Source organism: Podarcis liolepis (genome assembly GCF_965112155.1).
Source record: "Podarcis liolepis genome assembly, chromosome: 11".
Classification (NCBI taxonomy): domain Eukaryota; kingdom Metazoa; phylum Chordata; class Lepidosauria; order Squamata; family Lacertidae; genus Podarcis; species Podarcis liolepis.
Window position 1 is genome coordinate 51,020,884 of NC_139565.1, and position 23,336 is coordinate 51,044,219.

At 46.0% G+C, this 23,336-nt stretch overlaps 1 protein-coding gene across 1 annotated transcript in view; it reads left to right on the top strand.

The window, feature by feature from the left end:
- The window catches only part of NARS1 (asparaginyl-tRNA synthetase 1), a 29,050-nt gene extending 11,090 nt beyond the window's left edge, over positions 1-17,960 (top strand). The window contains exons 7-15 of the mRNA XM_083466038.1: positions 2,098-2,168; positions 3,275-3,361; positions 6,306-6,527; positions 7,171-7,370; positions 9,824-9,959; positions 11,015-11,128; positions 12,030-12,161; positions 14,297-14,428; positions 16,164-17,960. Coding sequence (XP_083322164.1) covers positions 2,098-2,168; positions 3,275-3,361; positions 6,306-6,527; positions 7,171-7,370; positions 9,824-9,959; positions 11,015-11,128; positions 12,030-12,161; positions 14,297-14,428; positions 16,164-16,295 — 1,226 coding nt within the window. The 3' untranslated portion in view covers positions 16,296-17,960. The remainder of the gene's footprint in view (positions 1-2,097; positions 2,169-3,274; positions 3,362-6,305; positions 6,528-7,170; positions 7,371-9,823; positions 9,960-11,014; positions 11,129-12,029; positions 12,162-14,296; positions 14,429-16,163) is intronic.
- Positions 17,961-23,336: the final 5,376 nt, after the last annotated feature.

Sequence of the window (23,336 nt, forward strand, 5' to 3'; positions counted from 1 at the left end):
CGTATCTTATCAAAGCAGCCTATCTTTTGTTAAGACTTGGGCTGCTGTTTCAGAGCACTTTCCCCTCAGAAAATGACTCAGTTCTTACCTTGCATGCATTTGGGCTCTGCACAGAATGTGACGCTCCTTTTTTATTTCATGGGCCTTTCAGCTCTGCTGTTTGCAAACTGAAACCAATAGTTCAGAGCTGCAGCTTTGCACCTCAGTTAGTTTAACTTCCTTGTGAGGGTGTAAAATCCCTGGTGAGCTCTGTAGTCCTTTGCATCTGTGCATGTAGGCTTATTTTTATCGTGCATATTTTAGGTACAGTGTTGCCCCACAAGACGAATGCCTCGCAAGATGGAAAACTCGCTAGACGAAAGAGTTTTCTGTTTTGGAGTTGCTTTGCAAAACAAATTTCCTATGGGCTTGCTTCGCAAGACGACAATGTCTTGCGAGTTCCTGCTGGTTTCCCCCCCCCCTTTTTCTAAGCCGCTAAGCCACTTATCAGCTGATCCGATCAGCAGATAAGCCGCTAAAAGCCGCTAATAGCGCTTATCTGCTAATCCGTCAACGGGCTTGCTTCGCAAGACGAGAAAACCGCTAGACGAAGAGAATCACAGAACGGATTCTTTTCGTCTTGCGAGGCACCACTGTACAGTAATACTTTAATGGGGTTGCTGTATTGCATCTTGAATTATAGAAGTTTATATTTTTGTGTTTTTGTACTATGCAAACTGCTTAGAAGCCTATTTTGGCATTAAGCGATTAATAATAATAATAATAATAAATTTTATTTATACCCCGCCCTCCCCAGCCAAGGCTGGGCTCAGGGTGGCTAACAACCAATAATAATAATAATGAATACAACTTAAAAACAAGATTAAAACACAACATTAAAACAATAAAATGCAGCCTCTTCACAGGAGGAGAAAGGAAAAAAAGAAAAAAGAAATTATTAATTATTTATTTATTACTTATACCCCCGCCCATCTGGCTGGGTTTCCCCAGCCACTCTGGGCTGCTTTCAACATAATATTTAAAACACAATAAAACATCAAACATTAAAAACTTCCCTAAACAGGGCTGCCTTCAGATGTCTTCTAAAAGTCAAATAGTTGTTTATTTGCTTGATATCAGATGGGAGGGTGTTCCACAGGGTGGGTGCCACTACCAAGTAGGCCCTGTGCCTGGTTCCCTGTAAACCTCACTTCTCGCAGTGAGGGAACCGCCAGAAGGCCCTTGGCGCTGGACCTCAGCGTCCGGGCAGAACGATGGGGGTGGAGACACTCCTTCAGGTATACTGGGCCGAGGCCGTTTAGGGCTTTAAAGGTCAGCACCAACACTTTGAATTGTGCTCGGAAACGTCCTGGGTGCCAGTGTAGGTCTTTCAGGACCGGTGTTATATGGTCCCGACGGCCACTCTCAGTTACCAGTCTAGCTGCCGCATTCTGGTGATAACATAGTGATAATAGCAGGCTCCTTGACTTCACTTGTTTCTTAGAACACCCTGGAAGGCTTGGCTGGTTAGGACTCGGCTACATTAGTTTAAAAAACAAAAAACAGCTTTTGAATGCATTTTAAACAGGCAACAGCAGATGAAGCTGGAGAGCAAAAAAAAATTCTTTGCAATTTTTTGTAACCTTTTTTCTTTTGTTATAACAATTTAATTTCTGACTTATTTATAGTGGGGTTTTCCCTGTGTGTAGATTCATCCTTAGTTTCTCTCTTGCTTTCGATCTTCACACACTACATTTGATGAGTGTACAAGCTGTGTACACAGTAGGCGAGCTGCACAAATTAACAAGTATAAACCCTTTTCCACACAAGCACTTGTACCTGTGTTCAGGATAATATGTGAACAAGCCTGTTCCCTCTTTCTCTCCATGCTTCTTTCACATGCAGTTCCAAGCTCTTCTCCACAAAATAAAATCATATATGTATTTAAAGTGTCGTGGGACTTCTCTCTTCCCCACCCCCTCTGGAAATATTTATCTTCCCTGTTTTGTTTTTTAATAGTAGAAATAGTTTTGATGGTTTGGGATGGAAGGGGATGAGGGATGCTTTTCAACGAAAGGAAATTTAAATTCTAATACCTAACGCTTCTTTTTTTGCTAGGGAAGAACTTGATGTTTATTGTATTAAGAGACGGCACAGGATTCCTTCAATGCGTCTTATCAGACGAACTGGTAAGCTGCTTTAAAGGTGTGGGAGTGTGTGGGTGCGCGTGCGCGCACACACACACACACACACTCTCCTCACCCTTCTGTCTCCAACACACACACACACACACACACACACACACACACACCCCACCCCTTGCTTTTACTCTTCTTCCCCTCCCAAACCCCCAGGGCCACAAGTTAACAATAATACAGAGAAAGTGAGGCTGAGGAAGAAGTCTGGGTGTGTAGCATCTTTGAGTCCTTTTGATAGGTCAAGGATGATGGGAGTTGTGGTCCAGCAATGCGGTGCAGCCAACACACATTTTGGAGAGGAAATTAAATAATGTTCGGGTGTGGAAAGTTTAGAAGAGGACCCATTACGATCCAGTCCGTCCCAGTTCTGGAGTGCTCTGTCCTCAGAATCTGGCGGCCCACCGGAAGTTGAGTGGGACAAGACTGCAGCGATCATCCAACACATTGGATTACAATTGCTAAAACAGGCAGAAAAAATAATAATTAAGTGGTCCATCAAGATCTCTTAAGACCCTCAGAAATCTTCAAGCGGACTGGGGAGAAGAAAGTTTGGGAACCACTAAGAGAGAACAAAAGGGAGCGATGGGACCTGACGACAAACGGAATTCTATGGCTGAAACATGGCCGCCCCAAGTTCTTACATGGGTGTGTCCATGAATTTTTTTCCTATACAGTTCCTTCTGAGAGCAATGGAACATTGTCAAGTTCTCTTTCTCCCTGGAGGAACTTTCTCTGTTCAAGGTGAAAATGGCAGTAGGAATCTCAGTGTGCTAGCTCCTCCATGATATCTGGGGTTTTGCAGAACAATTAAAAGGGGGGAGGGGGAGAGGCAGCGCTGAAACCTGCCTGGACTCGGGATCTGATCTGCGTCATGAATCTGCCCAGATCAAATCAGACGAGTCGTCTTTGGAATTCACAATCTATGGATTCCTCCTCCATCCCTAAGCGAGAGACAACTCTTGGCTTTTGTGATGAAGCATTCTCAGTGTTTCCTTGGGAGTGAGGCACTCCCATCTGCTCTTTAAAAAATAAAAGAAAACAGGTAAAAGCCTAGCCCACACAGCCTGAATTTCCTCCTCTGTTTCTCTCCCTTCTAGTGCCAGTGTTACAATGGAGTTGTCCTCTCAACCGAGAGCACCATTGCTATCTATGGAACTCTGAACCTTCTCCCAGAAGGCAAACAGGTGAGTAAGGGAGTCTGCTTGCTCTCTCCTTGCTCCTGCCAAGGGAAGGGCTCTAGCTGGAAGGTAGAGAGTTTGCTTTGCATTCCAAAGGTCTTCCGTTTGGCATTACCTGGTGGGGCTGGGGAAGCCCCTTATCTGAACCCCTGGAAAGTCACTGCCAGTCAAAATGGCCTCCCTGTTCTGCAGGTAGTAGGGAATGTTTGTTTTTTGTTTTAGTTTAGGGAAGCTTTTAATGTTTAATAGACTATTGTATTTTAATATTTTGTTGGAAGCCGCCCAGAGTGGCTGGGGAAACCCAGCCAGATGGGTGGGGTATAAATAATAAGTTGTTGTTATAATAGTCATCCTCTTCCAAGCATGGTATTGCTCCAGGAGATGATCGGACAGGCTTTGGAAACCAGTAGAGATTTGCAGATGACATGGCTGGCCTTGGTTAAGTTTCAGAAGTTGATTGTGTAAACTGACTTGCTATTGGTGTTTTTTCTTGTGAGAAACATGGTGACTGGCAACTGCTACTGATGTCTCACAGCTAGAGCATTTCTGGATAAGGTCTCAAAGTGTCTGTAAAGCCAGGTTTGATTTTGAAGCTCTGTTCAGTGTTTTGAGAGCGAGAAGAGTGCTCAGGACTTGCAGTTTCTGCCACTAGCAGCTGGAAGTCATTTAGTCCCAAAGACCATAATTCTGTTGACTATATAGCTCTGATGTGGAGATGGGAATGCAAACAAATGGGTTATCTTGGTTTCAAAGCCAGAAATGCAGCATGCATGGCGGTTAAGTGCTACTGTAGCCCTGTGTCAACATCACACATGTTATTCACCTGCTAAATATATTCCTTGAAAGTCCCCCCCCTCCCCAAACACCCCGCCATCTCAAGAACAAAGGATTGCCAGGCTGGTTAAATGGGATATTATCAGTGAAGGAAAGAATTTTGATGGTGTTATCCCCCAAGTCTGGTTTTTCCATTGTGATACATTGTGGCTTCCAACAGAATATTTAAAACACAATAAAACATCAAACATTAAAAACTTCCCTAAACAGGACTGCCTTCAATGTCTTCTAAAAGTCAGATAGTTGTTTATTTCCTTGACATCTGATGGGAAGGTGTTCCACAGGGCGGGCGCCACCACCGAGAAGGCCCTCTGTCTGGTTCCCTGTAACCTCACTTCTCGCAGTGAGGGAACCACCAGTAGGCCCTCAGAGCTGGACCTCAGTGTCCAGGCTGAACGATGCGGGTGGACACGCTCCTTATAAATTCGCAGGAAATGAAACCTGTAATATTAACCAGCAGGGGGAGCTTGTGGAGTTATCTAGAGAAAGAATTTAATTTGCCTGAGAAATAACGCATTGGCCTTTGGGATGTGTTCAGTACCAGCCATGTTGTATTAGCTCAGATATAAAGAATAAAACCGTTCAAAATCATACTGTCAGGGGATGCCTCCCACACTCAAGTTCTTGTTTCCTGAATCTCCGGCTCCATCTGCACGGTTGATTTAAAGTAGTACCATACCACTTTAACAGTCATGGCTCCCCCCCCCCCCCCGGCCAAAAAAGCAAAGAATCCTGGGAGCTTTAGTTTTTGTTAAGAGTGCTTGGTACTCCCCTGTTCCCCTCCCAGAGATTTCTTTGGGAAGAGGGACTGATCGATAAACCACGCTGGAAACTGTAGCTCTGTAAAGGGAGTAGGGGGACGACCCCCATCCTCTCCTGATCTTTGCACACTTAACTTGGAGACCTGCAGGAAGAGTCTTATAACTGTGTTCAACTGATTGGGAAACCTGATTGCAGGAAGGTTTCAGCTTAACACAGTTAGAAATCCCCCTTTGTGGTCTTTTGCGTGAAGTTCAGGAGAAGAGAAAGGGCTTGTGTGGACCTTAGAAGGAGGAGGGGGCTTGCAGGTGTGTCCCTGTCCCATTTTAATCTCTGCATGTGAAAATGACAAAAATCCACCAACAGCACACAAATCAATATGGCTAACCTGATCCAAAACACCCACCCACCCCACTCAAGACATGAAAACAAAGACCACCACAGCCAACCACAAATGAACAACCACACCCTAGGCCAACCCCAACCTCTCTCACCACCAAAGGAACACAAGCAGAGAACCTGCACAAGCAACGCTGACACCAAACCCTACATGTAGTGAAATAGAAACATCGCCACCCGACCCCCCCCATCTCTCCCCCCCACCTCTTCCCCCCTTTTCTTCCTAATGTCTCAACGAATGAAACTGATTTGTAAAAATGCTACATGGGGAAAAAACACGAGAGAGAGACATCGCACACTTTTGTAAATCAACAAAATCTCTCATATATATATATATATATATATATATATATATATATATATATATATATTAAAATAAAATAAAATAGTATCTGCATGTGTGTCAAGGGGCTGCTGGGGAATGCCCCAGAGCTGAGGGAGGGGAAAGAACAGGAGCCTTTAGAAAAGACAGGAGAGGGAGAGGAGGACAAGCAAGCGGAAGGGACTCAAGCGGCGAGGACACTCCCGGATGCTGGAGAGCAGCAACACCACTTGACTAGTTCAGGGACAGAGGGAGGCTCAGTGCCCATTCCTTCGGCACAGGACAGGAGGGGGTTAAAACGTAGGGAACAAAAGAGGCGTTTGGGGCTTCCCAAGCTCCTCTGCTGGAGGAGGAGCAGAAAGCTCCCACTTCCTGGATCTGCTACCGAGGATTCGGACGCATGAAGCTATGCTCTGTACCTTTGTAAATAAGGACTGTAAATATATCTCTGAGTGAGTAGAGGTATTCCTTGCGAAAGGCTTTTAGACCCATCACAATGTGGACTTTGGACCACCTGATGTGCTGTTGTTTGCTGGTACAGAGAGCCTTGTTGGTAGTTGCAGGTGATTTTAACAGAGCATAATATTTGTGCTTCCATCTCTTTCTCTTTCAACCTATGCGCACACCCAACCACAGGCTCCAGGAGGCCATGAGCTGTGTTGCGACTACTGGGAGCTCATTGGCCTGGCTCCCGCTGGTGGGGCTGATAACCTTGTCAATGAAGAGTCAGATGTGGACGTGCAGCTGAACAACCGGCACATGATGATTCGAGGAGAGAACATGAGCAGGATCTTCAAAGTGCGCTCCGTGGTTGTCCAGTGCTTCAGGGATCACTTCTTCGACCGAGGGTATTACGAAGTAAGTAGATCTGCTGCTTCGCTGACCTTAAAGGAAGGATCTCCGGCCTCTGGGATCCCCCTTCCCACTCAAGAAGTACATCTGCAGCCTTTTATAAAGTTATTATTAGCTCTTTTTTCCTCTTCTCTTTTCTTACTATTTTCTGTTAAGATTTACAGTCGTACCTTGGATCACAAACGCCTTGGTACTGGGATGTTTTGGTTCCCAAACACCACAAACCCGGAAGTGATTGTTCCAGTTTGCGAACATTCTTTTGGAACCCGAACATCCAAAGGGGCTTCCACGGCTTCTGATTGGCTGCAGGAGCTTCCTGCGGCCAATCAGAAAGCACAATTTGGTTTTTGAATGTTTTGGAAGTCGAACAGACTTCCGGAACGGATTCCGTTCAACTTCCAAGGTACGACTGTAGTTTGCTTTTTAATCGTGATGTAAAAAGTTTTAAGAAAACTTTTTTTTAAAAAAGTTCTTCTTTATTAGATTTCTCTCTTGCTTTTGATCCAGCAGACTACTTCTGTCTTGTTCTTTCTGAACTGTACACAAAGAATCCAACATTTAGCTCTCGGGCTTAAGTTAGCTCTTCGGAGGTAGACAGGAAATGGTGTTACTCAGTACATGCAGAATCTCATTTCTGCTTCCCTTCTAGGTCACCCCTCCAACGCTGGTCCAAACGCAGGTTGAAGGAGGCTCCACTCTGTTCAAGATGGACTATTTTGGCGAAGAAGCCTTTTTGACACAGTCCTCCCAGCTGTATTTGGAAACTTGCATCCCTGCCCTGGGAGACACTTTCTGCATTGCCCAGTCCTACCGAGCTGAGCAGTCTCGGACCCGCAGGCATCTGGCTGAGTAAGAGACCCTTTTTGTGGCAGAGCTGGGGAACCTTTTATAGCCCTTCAAATATTCCTGAACTACAAACCCCATGGGACGCGGGTGGCACTGTGGGTTAAACCACAGAGCCTAGGACTTGCCGATCAGAAGGTTGGCAGTTCGAATCCCCGTGACGGGGTGACCTCCCATTGATCGGTCCCAGTTCCTGCCAACCTAGCAGTTCAAAAGCACGTCAAAGTGCAAGTAGATAAATAGGTACCGCTCTGGCGGGAAGGTTTCCGTGCGCTGCTCTGGTTCTCCAGAAGCGGCTTAGTCATGCTGGCCACATGACCCAGAAGCTGTACGCTGGCTCCCTTGGTCAATAAAGCGAGATGTGCACTGCAACCCCAGAGTCGGTCACGACTGGACCTAATGGTCCGGGGTCCCTTTACCTTTACAAACCCCATAATCCTCAGCCCAGTGAATGGCCAGGGATGGTGGGAATTGAACAGAAAGCCTGCAACTTGCACACACACACACACACACACACACACACACACATTTAACTTGTGCGCGTTCAGATTTGGCAAAACAAAACAAGAAAGAAAATTAAAAAGGGGTTGAGCGTTCAGGAAAAAAGACTTTGCCACCTCCCATTGACTATGTACAATTTTGGTTTTAGGCATGATAATCCGAAACTTAACCCCCATGTCTGTTGCGGGCTTGCTGTAGTTCAGCAGTGTCAGGAGGGCCAAAGATTCCTCACACCTGATGTATGGGGCAGAGCAGTGCTGTAGCGTGAGTTGCCAATGCCCAGGGCAAGGTCAGCACCGCCAACTGATAAGGCTAGAACAAAGGGGCAATCATTTGGCAACCTACCAAAGTGGGACGGGCTTGGTCGGGAGTGGTTATCTTTCTAAAGCTCATGCAGAGGGCGTCCTAGCAACTGGACATCTCCCAAATCTGCTCCTCAGTCCACCCATACGAACACTGGGAGATTTTCTGTGTGAGGGGGAGGGTATGCCATTTATTATTATTGCTGCTTTCTTCTTTTTTCTTTTAACAATAGTAATAATAGTAATAATAATAATAATAATAATAATAATAATTAATACATTTTTATTTACACCCAGCAGCTAACACCAGTAAAATTACAATTAAAAAAAACCCCCAATTTAAAATACAGGTTAAAATATAATTTAAAATGTAGCTTCATTTTAATAGTAGCCCATAGATAAGGGGAGGGAAACATAAGGGTCAGACTGAGTCCAAACCAAAGGCCAGGCGGAACAGCTCTGTCTTGCAGGCCCTGCGGAAAGATGTCTCGCAGGGCCCTAGTCTCTTCTGACAGAGCGTTCCACCAAGTCGGGGCCAGTACTGAAAAGGCCCTGGCTCTGGCCCTAGTTGAGACCAGTCTAACCACCTTGCGACTTGGGACCTCCAAGGTGTTGTCATTTGTGGACCTTAAGGTCCTCCGCGGGGCATACCAGGAGAGGCGGTCCTGTAGGTACGTGGGTCCTAGGCCGCATAGGGCTTTAAAGGTCAAAACCAGCACCCCTAATAATTTTGTGCAGAGTGGTTTTGTGCCATTTCAGAGCAATTAGGAAGTGGCCTGCAGGTTGTTAGTAACAGCTGACTGTTGAGCACTTTGTGTGTGTCGACTTAAAAAATATATATATATTTGACCGACTGAGGTCATGAGGCTGAGTTGCAGAGGTTTTTGGGCCTAGCCTTGTCAGCTTTTCATAGCTACGTAGAAGGGAGAAGTTCAGTTCAGATGCCTCTTTCCACCTCTGCAGCAGCGCCACGAAGAGACAGGTACCTGCCTATCTTTTAGAGATGTGAGCCACACTGAGTCCTGTTTAGCGCAGTTCCCATGTTGTGATCTCAGTCTAATAAGCCACCGTTTGCAAGGCTGTGTTTAAAGAAAAGGTGCTCAGCTGGTGCTTTTGTTGTTGTTTAGTCGTGTCCGACTCTTCGTGACCCCATGGACCAGAGCACGCCAGGTACTCCTGTCTTCCACTGCCTCCCGGAGTTTGGTCAAACTCCTGCTGGTAGCTTCGAGAACACTGTCCAACCATCTCGTCCTCTGCCGTCCCCTTCTACTCATGCCGTCAATCTTTCCCAACATCAGGGTCTTTTCCAGGGAGTCTTCTCTTCTCACGAGGTGGCCAAAGTATTGGAGCCTCAGCTTCAGGATCTGTCCTTCCAGTGAGCACTCAGGGCTGATTTCCTTAAGAATGGAGAGGTTTGATCTTGCAGTCCATGGGACTCTCAAGAGTTTCCTCCAGCACCATAATTCAAAAGCATCAATTCTTTGGCGATCAGCCTTCTTTATGGTCCAGCTCTCACTTCCATACATCACTACTTGGAAAACCATAGCTTTAACTATACAGACCTTTGTTGGCAAGTTGAGGGGAAGCAGTTTGCAGGCAATAAGACTGCGAGTTCCCAACGTGTTTTATATTGAAGGCATCAATGTTCTCCTGCAGATACACACACATTGAAGCAGAATGCCCTTTCATGACCTTTGAAGACCTGCTGAACCGTCTCGAGGACCTGGTCTGTGATGTAGTGGACAGAGTCCTGAAATCCCCAGCGGCTGACATGCTTTATGCCCTCAACCCAGTAAGTGGCAGCGTGAAAAACAAAAGTTCTCCTGTTTTTACTAAAGCGTCTTTGCTTCTAAATCTTCAGGGGCCCAAGGCAACCCAAAGTGACTTACAACCAGAGCTTTTTTCCTAAAAAAAAAAATGTTTAGGGGTGGTACTCATTTTTACTTGAGAAAAGCACCATCAAATCGTCGTGGGAAATGAATACAGTAAATGGACAAAAGTACAAAGAACATGCATTACCTCATATTACGTAGTTGACAGCTCACAGTAGCTTCCATATTGGCATGAGGTTGTTTGCACTGACATCTCATATTGAAACACTGCCCCTCAATGAGGCCAAACTTTAATCAGTAAAACACCACACATCCACATTCCACACTGCTTCACACATTAAACGCTCACTTCCATCTGAAGCACTGGAGACAGCAGGAAAGGAAATGAGGCTGCCATCGGGGGTAGCAACAGAACTGACAATTCACCGTGATAGAGAAGAAACTTTTTTTTTTTTTTTTAGTTTCTTCTCCTATTAGATTCACAAAACGTTTAGGGGTATGTATACCCCCCAGAAAAAAAGCACTGCTTACAACCCAAAGAGACCTACTTTATACTGTAAGCTGATCAGAGCTCCCATCTTGTGAGGATGGTTGGGGTACAAAGATGATGAAATAAATGTGTATTGTTTTAATTATTATTATTAAGTTACTTGTATACTTTGGTCCGGGACGCGGGTGGCGCTGTGGGTCGGCGGTTTGAATCCCCGCGACGGGGTGAGCTCCCATTGCTCAGTCCCTGCTCCTGCCAACCTGGCAGTTCGAAAGCACGTCAAAGTGCAAGTAGATAAATAGGTACCGCTCCGGCGGGAAGGTAAACAATATTTCCGTGTGCTGCTCTGGTTCGCCAGAAGTGGCTTAGTCATGCTGGCCACATGACCCGGAAGCTGTACACTGGCTCCCTCGGCCAATAAAGCGAGATGAGCGCCGCAACCCCAGAGTCGGCCACGACTCTTGGCTTTGCAAATTGTTGCTTTTGTGGTCTTCCTCAGGCCTTTTCCTTCCTCTGTGTTTGCAGAACTTTGAGCCCCCGAAGCGCCCCTTCAAACGGATGAACTACACAGATGCCCTTGTATGGCTGAAGGAAAATAACGTGAAGAAGGAAGACGGCACATACTACGAATTTGGAGAGGTGAGCCTCTTGGGTTCCTGTTCAGCCTGCTTTTGTCCACTTGTGTTCCTTCAAAATCTATTGCATTGCTTGCTAAGTGTTCTGTGTGGGGCTGCCATGCAGAAGAAGGTTGTTTGCAGACATGGGCAGATTTCTGCATCCAAGCAAGTTGACCAGGAAGGCCAGTTAAACGGAATACATGACTCCCAAGTTAACAACAGCTACACTGGCTTCCAGTCCGTTTCCAGATGGAGTAGATAGCAAATACAGTTCTATGTTTCCACTTCAAGTCTCCCGCCTCTTTTTAAGGGATTCCCCCTCAAATATTGTATTGTATTCCTGTAAACTATGTAGGTTCCCCTGCCCCCTCCCAAAAAACCTGCTGATGCCTCTCTCTTGTAGCTGTTTTAGCTCTATGAGGCATATTTGGAGAATGAGTTTGCTATTAGCCTATAGCAGCCTTGCACAACCTGGTGCCATGCAGATACTTTGGATTCGAACTCGCATCAGCCCCAGCCCCAATTTGCTTCTCGGCTGCCGGGTGATAAGTGGTTTGAAGAGGGAGTCCGGCATGTATATCTAAGCACGTATTGCAGGTAGAGGAACCCCCAACTACAATTCCCATCATCCCAAGCCATGCTTGCTGTGGGTGATGGGAGTTGTAGTTCTGCAACACCTGGATGGCCAAAGGTTCCCCACACACCTGATTTATTGGTTGCCTAGTCAAAACTACAGGCGTTCCAAATCGCAAGCTGAGTTTGCAATGTCTATATAAATAAGTAGCGGCAAGTAACACGAAATGCCAGGGTGGCTCGAGAAACAGTTCCCTTGAGCAGGGAAGTGGCTTAATGAGCGGAAGCATGGCAAGAGGTGTTCTTAGGCAGTAGATGAGCTAATAATAAGTCTTGTTCCCTGTCCGTAGGATATTCCAGAGGCCCCCGAGAGACAGATGACGGACGCCATTAATGAGCCAATCTTGCTGTGTCGATTTCCTGCTGAGATAAAGTCTTTCTACATGCAGCGCTGCCCTGAGGATCCCCGCCTTACTGAATCTGTCAGTTTGCATTCCCCGCACATATCCCATGCAGGGGCTAAGCCTGGGGAGGGACGGAGCTGTTAAGACATCTTCTTAATGGGTGTTTTTGCCCTCTGTTAAAAGGCTGCGTAGATATATTTTAAGAGAGGCATGAACATAAGGGTTAGAGGGTTCTCGCAACCAATGTAATCATTAGAGCAGAACACTCCTCTTGAAGCAAGCCTTGTTTTCCAGTTATTTTAACTACATTAAGAGGCTGGTGTACAATGTCACCTGAGCTATACTTTAAGGAAGGGTTTTCCAAACTTGGGTCTCTAGCTGGTTTTGGACTACAACTCCTGTCATCCCTAGCTAGCAGGACCCAGTGCTCAGGGATGATGGGAATTGTAGTCCCAAAGCAACTGTAGACCCAGGTGTGGGGAACCCTGCTTTTTAAGGGTTACATCACACATGCATGAGCATCCCTTGATTTCTGGCACTTGCTGAATGAGGTCTGGTCAGAACAGTCTGTAGAATAGAAGTAGTAAGACTGCGTCACATCAAATTGCAGGTAGGAGACTCACTATGTGTTTTGAGTGTTCCCTGCATGTAGTAATTTAGCACATCGGAGAGAGCTGTGTTAAATTTCTTTCTGATGGGCTCGTTTTCTACATGCAGGGAATCTCTTTTGAACTATGGTCCAGCCTTTAGCACCACTTCCACCTGAAGTCTTGAAGTGATAAGCGCTTAGAATTCTGCCACTCAGTTCTGTGTAGAATTGCTCTTACTCCATAGAAAGAGCCATTGTATGTTTCTAGCGACACATAGGTTCTAATCTGTGCTGGCTCCTGTATATAATCCTATGATAATCTCTGCTGGCCTTCGTGGTGCTGAGTGCCTTCCATTAGCTTTAGATGATGGCCCAGCTGTGTTCCTATCTGGACTGGGATAGCCTAAGTTCTATCATTTATGCTCTGGTAATCTCTAAGATAAGGGACGCGGGTGGTGCTGTGGGGTAAACCACTGTGCTGCTTGGGCTTGCCGATCGGAAGGTCGGCGGTTTGAATTCCCGCAACGGGGTGAGCTCCCGCTGCTCGGTCCCAGCTCCTGCCAACCTAGCAGTTCAAAAGCACGTCAAAGTGCAAGTAGATAAGTAGGTACCCCTCCGGCGGGAAGGTAAACGGCATTTCCGTGTGCTGCTCTGGTTCACCAGAAGTGGCTTAGTCATGCTGGCCACATGACCCGGAAGCTGTACGCCAGCTCCCTTGGCCAGTAAAGCGAGATGAGCGCTGCAACCCCAGAGTCGTCCATGACTGGACCTAATGGTCAGGGGTCCCTTTACCTAACCTCTAAGATAGATAACTGCAGCATATTATATGTGGGGCTGCCCCTGAAGACTGTTCAGAAACTTCAGCTGGTGCACAATTCCATGGTCAGGTCGCTCACTGGGGCAAGATGGTTTGAGCATTTAACACAAATCCTGGTCTGACTGCACTGGCTGCCAATTAGTTTCTAGGCCCAAATTCAAAGTGCTGGTTTTGACCTATAAAGCCATCAGTGGCTCAGGACCGCAATACCTCAAGGACCGCCTCTCCCCATATGAACTGACCTGGACCCTGAGATCATCATCTAAGTCTCTTCTTCATGTGCCTTCTCCATGAGAAGTCTGGGGGGGGGGCAACACAAGAAGAGGAATGTTTTTGCTTGGCAGGGAGAGGAGCTGTACTTTCAGTCCAGTCGTAGGAAGTCTCCAACCCACCTGGAAGCCACAGAAACTGGGTTTGAGGAAACGCCTGGTGGGCCACAAATGGTCCAGCAGCTAATTAACTTGATCCCCTCCCCCTCTTTCCTTTTTCCTTTCTCCTTATGTGATGGAACTCCTATTTGGGGACTTCCCTGGCTTTTTTTCTGGCCCACATAGGACCAGTCTGGATAGTTGGCCTTGGTGAAGATTTGACGTTTTCATCCCCCAAAAAGTTGTTGATTTGAGTTTCTGCTGAAATGAGGCTGCATTTTAATGTTGTATTTTAATCAATTGTGTTATACCTGGTGTTTAGCCTCCCTGAGCCTGGTCTTGGCTGGGGAGGGCGGGGTATAAATAAAATTTATTATTATTATTAATTATCTGGCTCTTGCTTAAACTGTTCAACATGCTTCGTCCTGCCTCTTTTTAGGTTGATGTGTTGATGCCTAACGTCGGCGAGATCGTCGGAGGCTCAATGCGTATTTGGGACAGCGATGAGCTGCTGGAAGGCTACAAGAGAGAAGGGATTGACCCCACGCCTTATTATTGGTACACCGACCAGGTGCGTGTTGATGGTCTTGTTCCTTTGGCCAACTGTTGCAGCACAGCCACCATGCTCAAACGCAACACGCAGAGTCGTAGACCAAGGCAACAGCAAACGTTTGGCAGGCCAGTTAGTCTTTAAAGGGCTTAAAAGTTGTTGTTTTTTTCACATTTCCCACCTGGCTTTATGTTTTCTGTGTACAACCAAGCCAGAGGCAATGATGAGTCTAGGATGTTGGAGCAAATTTGAAGAGGATAAATCTATCCCCTGATCTTTTGCGCTGGGAGTTTTCCCTGGAAAGGGTGTCTTGCCTATTTTGGACCCCACATACGGCCATGCCTCTTCATTCGAAACCATGTCAGCGCATTCACAAACCCATAGCATGCTGGGTAAGGAGGATGGAGGACCAAGAGGGGAACTCCTGCTCCTCCCTCCTGGCAGCTGCTGCCCCCTCTTGCGAACGGCTACTTCTGCTTCTTCAGATTATTCTGAATTGCAACTTGGGGGGCTCATCTGGCAGGAGGAATTTGAAACTCTCTCGCTTAGGGGCTGCCTCCTTTTTCTCCAGCTGCTGGGTGACCCAAATGGTCATGCTTGACACATTGTACGTTGCAGATGGCTGGTTTCTGTAGCAGGGGGCTGGCTCCCCTACTCCCCATCCCACTCGCCGAAGGAGCAATTCGTTCCGATTCGTGCAATTTCCCATTGCCATTCCTGACACGGAGTTCTGCTGTGTGGCCTCAACTGTAGCGTTCAAAACCTTGGGGAGGTGTTGTCTTTCCTTAACCTGTTTGTTTCATAATTTGCTGAACTGACGCTGGTTTTGAAAACGCCGTGTGTCTAGGGAGCGTGGGCCGATCGGGCTGATCTTGACCCCAGCCGGTGACCCAAGGCGGCAGCACGTCAGGGCTGACAGAGGGGTCTTAGGTGGAGTGCAGGGGGCGGATTTTGTTTGCGATTGCCAGCGCTAGGCAAAAGCTTGAGGTGCTGGTACCCTCCTAACTGCTCGCTTTGGTGCCACCGCACCACTTCTGAGGATGGACGGGGGATATAAATGCAAATACCCGACCATAAGATGCACCTAGTTTTTAGAGGAGGAAAACAAAAAAATATTCTGAACGAAACAGTGGGTGTATGATTTTTGTGGCCACAGACATGATATGTGATTTGATGGTGAGTTTGGGGTAGCCCAGTGCAAAAATCCTGAGAATCCATGTGGATCCGTGCTTTGTAACCACGTTTTTGCGCCATTGCGGCCCCACGAAACAGTGGGTGCTTGATTTTTTTTTGGGGGGGGTGCAGGCTGTAGCCATGGACATGCTATGTGATCTGATGGTGAATTTGGGGTGACCCAATGCAAAAATCCTGAGGGTCCATGTGCTTTTACCTCCCCCCTCCCAGGCAGCCTCCTTTATCGCCAGAGTCCCTTATCTCCCTCCGATCGCTTGCCGGCTTTGTTTCAACACCCCCTTCCCTCTTTCTTAAAAAAAAAAGCACGATCTGTTTTTTGCCCCTGGGCAATTCGGCTCCAGGGACCACGCATTCGCTCCGTAAGACGCACAGACATTTCCCCTTACTTTTTAGGAGGAAAAAGGTGTGTCTTACGGAGCAAAAAATACAGTAGTTTTGGGTATGCTGGCACCAGGGCACTGCTCTTGGGATCAGGCTGAGAGATGGCTGGAGATGGCTGTTTGTGGGTGTTCTTTCCACCTGTCCGTCGAGTGACTTGTTTCTTTCTCGTTTGGCTTTGCAGCGTAAATACGGCACGTGCCCTCACGGTGGCTATGGCCTGGGCTTGGAAAGATTCCTCACCTGGATCCTGAACAGGCACCATATCCGGGATGTGTGTCTGTACCCACGCTTTGTCCAGCGCTGCAAACCTTAACCAATGTTGCTCTTGTGGCAAAAGTCCAGCAGTCTTTAAGCAAAACCCTCCTCCCTCCACAGGGCACATCTCATCATCCTTATAAAGCCATCCTGACAGGAAATCCAAGAGATCAACTTCTTTTCCTTTTTCTACCTCCCAACCTTTTCCAAATGAGAATCTGGAAATTTGAATTGCAGTCCATTGATTTCAGAAAACCCTTCTTTCTCCTCCTTTCCCAGATTTCCCCCCCTCATCAATCCTATTGATGCATTTTTAACTTATTGATTGCTAGGATAAACGAGCAGTGTGCAGTACTTAAGAAATGCACTTCTGTAGCAGCGCAGAGCCCATAAAATAATCGGGTTGTTTGGTAAAAAGGAGCCAGAAGCAGGGCTTTTGAAAAGGGAATATTTGAGTTTTCTCCCCAAAACAAAATACATTAGTAAGTGCACAATGTAACATAATATAATATATCTAATACAATAATCTGGGATAGTGTACTGCTACCCTGAGGGACAAACTAAGCCCCCCAGCTATTTTGGCCGTGGTCAGTAGCATCCAGTTTAAACGTTTTCCCAATCCAACATCAGAGTTCGTAAGAAAATCATGCCATCTCCATTCTTCAGGTAAACAGCTGAAATGTAGAGATGATACTGTTCTCCCCAACAAAACACTCAGCTTGGCAGAGTGACTAGAATGATAAAAGCATTACAGTGTAAAGAACCACCCAACTGAGAGAAGAACTAAACTCTAGATACCTTTTACCTCCTTCCTTAAATTTTTTCAGCCTGAATTCTTAGAAGTGCTGGCTGGGCAGAGGTCGGGCCCTTTAACTCTGCCTTGAAAAATTTCTTCATTAACAAAATGCTGCCCTAAAGTTACTACAGCTCTAAGCCGTAGTAACCTACTATTCCCTAATGGGTGAGATTAGGGTGGAGAATATGATGGTCTTTTTTCTTTTAGCCTTTCATGTGAAAATCCTGTGTACCTCTTGTGTGGTAGGATATTCCCTGCTTCGGACAACATTGAAAAATCAACCCTAAGCAATTGTACCCATAAGGATCCCTTCCTGCCACTGTATTTTCATTATATCTGCATTTTGAACATGGCACTAATTGATGACTTCACTTGCCCAAGTAAGGATGGCTGCTGTCCAGACTCCCAGTTCCATCAAAAGGTTTTCAGCAAATGTTCTCTTGGCAGAAGCCTCCTGTGTTTCACACTCGGTTAAGTTGCTTTTCAACATGCCTCTTGTTACGTAGTTCAGAAAGACGGTCTGATACAGCTTGCATTCCCAGAACCCCGGGAACTGAAGTTTTGAGAAGGCCCTTTGACCCTTCTCGGTTTCTTGCTTATCCTACCCACTGAAAGTCTTGGGTTTCTTAGGAAAGAAGGGCCAACTGAAAATTAGAGGAGCTTTCAGGTGATGAAGCTGACTGACGTCATTGTTCCTCCTCTTTCCAGCAAGTGTTATGAAAATGGTTTTTAGTTATCAGACTAATTTAACTGGAGCCAAGTACGGGGTGTGTGTGTGTGTTCTCTGGGTCGTTGCTGTAGGACCTTGCCTGGTCAGATTTCTCTTATTCTTCTCACTGTTTCATTTCTGTGATGATTGTGCATGCCTTGTTTTCAAAGCTGGTTGGATCTCGCAATCAATAAATTTATAGCACTGGAGGGGGGAAATGGTCTTGGTTCTGTCACTGTGCTGCGTGTTCTAATTTTGCTCATTTTCACGTATTGGTAGAAGAATCCTGCCTTCCCACATCTTGCCTCCCTAGTTATTAAGAATGTAAGAACAGCCTGATGGATCCGGTCAGTTTAGGGTAGAATCATATATTTGCCAACAAAGGTCCGTATAGTTAAACCCATGGTCTTTCCAGTAGTGATGTATGGAAGTGAGAGCTGGACCACAAAGAAGGCTGATCGCCGAAGAATTGATGCTTTTGAATTATGGTGCTGGAGGAGACTCTTGAGAGTCCCATGGACTGCAAGAAGATCAAACGTATCCATTCTTAAGGAAATCAGCCCTGAGTGCTCACTGGAAGGACAGATCCTGAAGCTGAGGCTCCAATACTTTGGCCACCTCGTGAGAGGAGAAGAATCCCTGGAAAAGACCCTGATGTTGGGAAAGATGGAGGGCACAAGGAGAAGGGGACAACAGAGGACGAGATGGTTGGATAGTGTTCTCGAAGCTACCAGCATGAGTTTGACCAAACTGTGGGAGGCAGTGGAAGGCAGAAGTGCCTGGCATGCTCTGGTCCATGGGGTCACGAAGAGTCAGACACGACTAAACAACAACATATATTTGGAAGGGAACCCAAGGGTCATCTAGTCCAACCCCCTGCAGTGCAGGAACCTTTTGCCCAAAGTGGGGTCAAACCCACGACTTTGAGATTAAGAGTCTCATGTTCTACTGGCTGAGCTGTCCTACCTGTATACAGAGCTTTGGTAGCTGGATTAGGCAACTTCGCGGAGGGTAGCCTTGACCTCCATTAATTTGTCAAACCCAAAGGGCATGGCTCCAGTAGAAGCGTGTGGGCTTCCCCAGCCCATTCCTGCAAAGTGGAGGCAGTGCACAATCCTCCTTGTGTGCAATATCTTGCCACGTGCAAATCGGCTGCCTCTGCTTTGCTGCCCTTAATGTGGAAAAATGCCCCAGGCCACAGTTGAAGCTTGATGGTGCATTTGGGCTCTAAACTGTACTGCATTATTTCCAAACCCCTTTCACTGAGATAAGCAGGGTAAAGCGAGCACGGCATTTCCCCTCTGCTTTAGCCTATTCACAATGCGGTTCTTTTATTTATCAAATCTCTGCATTTATCCTACTGGCCTTAGAAGGAACAGGGCTCTTTAGTCTCCTGTTTTGCTTCCCTTTGTGGCCTGTTGTGTGTGACATTTGAGTGCACCCAAGCACAGAATGTGGAGTTTGACTTGATAAAACATCAGGGACTTGATCTGATTGGTTAACCAATGAGTTATCTATGCTGCAAGGATTCTTGAAACAAGACCCTGCTATTGTTTAGTAGCTCTTTGTTTTGCCCTGGGCATTCAAAAGCTCTTGTCTAACCCCACAGAAGCTACCAGCTGCTCGGAATGCAGTAATTCCTGCTAAAATTACACAAGAAAGCTAAACAAAAGGGCCAGAAAGATAACAGAGCGAAATATAAAAGTGGTGCACAGACATGTCATTGTCGTTATTCTTGACTTTGATATCCAAAAATCACTATCTGTCTGGATGTAAACAGAAGCAATTTTTCGACTGTTTGGTGCCAGTGTGAAATATGGCTGGCCTAGTGAGTCCTGAAAGCCAACCCAAAACTGATCCCAGATTCACAAACATGTCAAGATAACCTGGGTAGTGAATTCTTTAGCGCAACCTGATACGTTCCCAAATGTTGCCGGACTACAACTTCCATCATCCATTGAACATGATGGCTGGGGGTGATGGGACTTGTAGTCCAAAGCATCTTGAAGGTACCAGGATTAGGAAAGGCTGCTTTAGGTTTATTGTTTTTTTTAAAAAAAACAAATAAATTCAGCAGCGATCTGCCAGTTTTATGTGAAATTAAACTCTGGGCTATAGAGCCCCTCCCCACTTTTAACCTGACCTTTGACACTTAAGATGTGTATTTTTAGAACCCATCCTATTCTTGCAATTTGTTTAAAACGGTTTGACGTATTTTAAACTGTTGTGGCTCATCCTGGGACCTTAGGGTGGAAGGTGGGTAAAAAAATCAAATTAAAATTATTGTTGCTTATTATTCAATTTGTATACTGCCCTTCATCTGCAGAGAACCACTTGTAGGCGTGGGCAGGTTCTGTGGATATACGCCATTATATTAACCATTGTGCTTGTCTGCAAGGTTGCCCATCTTGGACTCGATAGCAGTTTCGCCGGGCACAGAATCAATGCACGACTCATGCAAAAGCTCTGATGGGCCTGGTCCCTTACAGACTTCACTCCCCAACCTCCCTTTATTTAGCAATAGAATAAAGAATGGCTGACCCATCTAGTTAGGCCCATTGTGATTGGTTAAAAAAATTAAAAGATGCTAGGATGTGATGCAGTCACTTGTGGCCCTGGTATTCCCTCCATCTACATATGGCTATCCAGAGCAGGATGAAGACGTTTTGATGTCTGAGGCAGAAACCGCCGCTCTCCAAACCACACAGCATCATCGCCCCTTCCCCTACATCTTGTCTATAACTCAACAAGAACAACAGTAGGAGTTTCTGCAAAAAACCCAAACTGATGGAAATGAATGGAAGCTGAGGAAATTAAGTTCCTTCTGTAGCAGAACTTCCTCAAATACAAATATGACACCCCAAGCCTGCCACCCATGGCAAACACTTTCCACATTGTCTCCCAGCGGGGCTACCTGCGTGCCTGTTGTATAGTTGTGTCTGACTCTTAGTGGCCCCATGGACCAGAGCACGCCAGTCACTCCTGTCTTCCACTGCCTCCCACAGTTTGGTCCAACCATTTCGTCCTCCGTTGTCCCCTTCTCCTTGTGCCCTCCATCTTTCCCAGCATCAGGGTCTTTTCCAGGGAGTCTTCTCTTCTCATGAGGTGGCCAAAGTACTGGAGCCTCAGCTTCACGATCTGTCCTTCCAGTGAGCACACAGGGCTGATTTCCTTCAGAATGGAGAGGTTTTATCTTCTTGGAGTCCATGGGACTCTCAAGAGTCTCCACCAGCACCAGAATTCAAAAGCATCAATTCTTTGGCGATCAGCCTTCTTTATGGTCCAGCTCTCACTTCCACACATCACTACTTGGAAAACCATAGCTTTAACTATACGGACCTGCGTGCCTACCTGAAACAAAAGGTTATTGCATCGTCCTTCAGAGACACGCCAGCTCATGCGTTAGTAGTTAAAAGTGTTTTCTGGGTTGGTGGATACAATGGAACTGTAGGGGATGATGTGCTTACTGACCTGATAACAACCGCCACATTTACCCTTGCTTAATACCCTGGAATATAGGCATGTCCTCCTACAGTAGCCCCCCCCCCCAACCCCCATGACATGACAGGATTGATTAAATAACCTAGGACATGAAGTCCACCCCATGTGTGCTTGTGTAGCATCTGGAAAAATGCAGCTGGCTGGGATGTTAAACTGGGCAGGGTGTGTGCGCATGAAATGAGCAACTAGAATACAGAGGTACCTCTGGTTGCAAATGGGATGCGTTCCGGAGGCCCGTTCGCAGTATGAAAAGAGTGCAACCCGCAGCGGTGCGGGTTGCGATTCGCTGCTTCTGCGCATGCGCGTGATGTCATTTTGCGCTTCTGCACATGCACGAGCGGCAAAACCCGGAAGTAACCCTTTCTGATACTTCTGGGTCGCCGTGGGATATAACCTGAAAGAACGTAACATGAAGCAAACGTAACATGAGGTATGACTGTACTGATCCTCATCTCAGCAAAACAAAGAATTGTTTTAAAACTGGCTTTATCTCCAGTCTCGCAATACCAAATCTGGGCACCTGGCTATTCTTTTTATTCATTTTAGTTCCAATATAACATTCTGCCCAATAGCGAAGGTTTGTTCCTTGTTTATTTGCTACATTTATATCACTCCTTTCCTTCAAGAAGTTCAAGATGGCAGACATCTTGTATACATCCCTCCTGTATTTTATCCCCTTCCTCCTTTTTACCCAGCCAGATGGGTGGGGTATAAATAATAAATTATTATTATTATTATTATTATTATTATTATTATTATTATTATTGCAACCCTGGGAGGTAGGTTAGGCTGAGAGACAGTGGCTGGCCCATGGTCATCCAGCGAGGTTCATGGCTGAGAATCAGGAGCTCAGGGTGGTTTACAGGGGGGAAAATAAAACCAGACAGAAGAGTTCTGGACGACTCAAAAGGTTTCTCAGGGTTACTTCCAGATTGCTGTTGCTTTCAGGTAGGATTCGATCTCATACCAGCAAATTTAAGTTCTGCAGTTAAAATGGTTGCGAGCTGCTGCACAACAAACCTACTTCTCCCCCCAGAATAAAACTTCTGGCAAAAAGGAAAGTGATGGGAGATGCACTGTATACCTGAAGAAGTGTCTCCACCCCCATCGTTGAGCCCAGACACTGAGGTCCAGCTCTGAGGGCCTTCTGGCGGTTCCCTCGCTGCAAGAAGTGAGGTTACAAGGAACCAGGCAGAGGGCCTTTTCGGTAGTGGCGCCCACGCTGTGGAACACCCACTTTTCAGATGTCAAGGAAATAAACAACTATCTGACACTTAGAAGACATCTGAGTGTGTTTTTAATATTCTGTTGGGAGCCACCAAGAGTGACTGGGGAAACCCAGCCAGATCGGCAGGGTATAAGTAATAAATTATTATTATATTATTATTATTACTGGAAAATGTGGGGTAACATCTGCTCGACGCATTGCCATCTAACCTCCCTATAAACAAATCGGAATGAATATGCAACAAAAAGTCATTGCATAACTCTCTCCGGAAACTTTGCACAAACACATCAGAATGAGGGCTAAATAAAGAGCCGGCATTGTCTTCTTACAGGATGGGACCGCAAAAGCCCCTAACAGTAAGACAGTTAAGACTTACTCTTACAGTAAGTCAATGTGCCTGGCTGTTAAGCAGCAGGTTGGTGGTTCAAACCCACCCAGGGGCAGTTGTGGGCAGAATTCCTGCACTGCAAGGGGTTGGACTGGATCTCCCAACTCTTATGATTCTATGTGGTCCTCGCAATCGAATCAGAATGAATGCGTAATATGAAGTCAACACTGTTGAACCACTCTGGAAACTTTTTTTTGCAAACACACCAGAATAATGCTCCTCTGCGAGTAGCCGAACAGTCCCACCTCTCAGCAAATGCATCAGAATAAATGCTAAATAAATCTGCCAAACTGCATGCTCAAGAAGCACGGCGCATGGAAGCAACCTTGCTTTTTGTGACATTGCAGGGGTTTTATTTATTTAAATTTTTATTTTTTCCCATTCTTTATAATCACACTTTCATCCAGGGATGTCAAATAACTTACAAAAAAATCATTCAGTCGAAAATCTAACAACATGAATCAAAATAATCCTTCT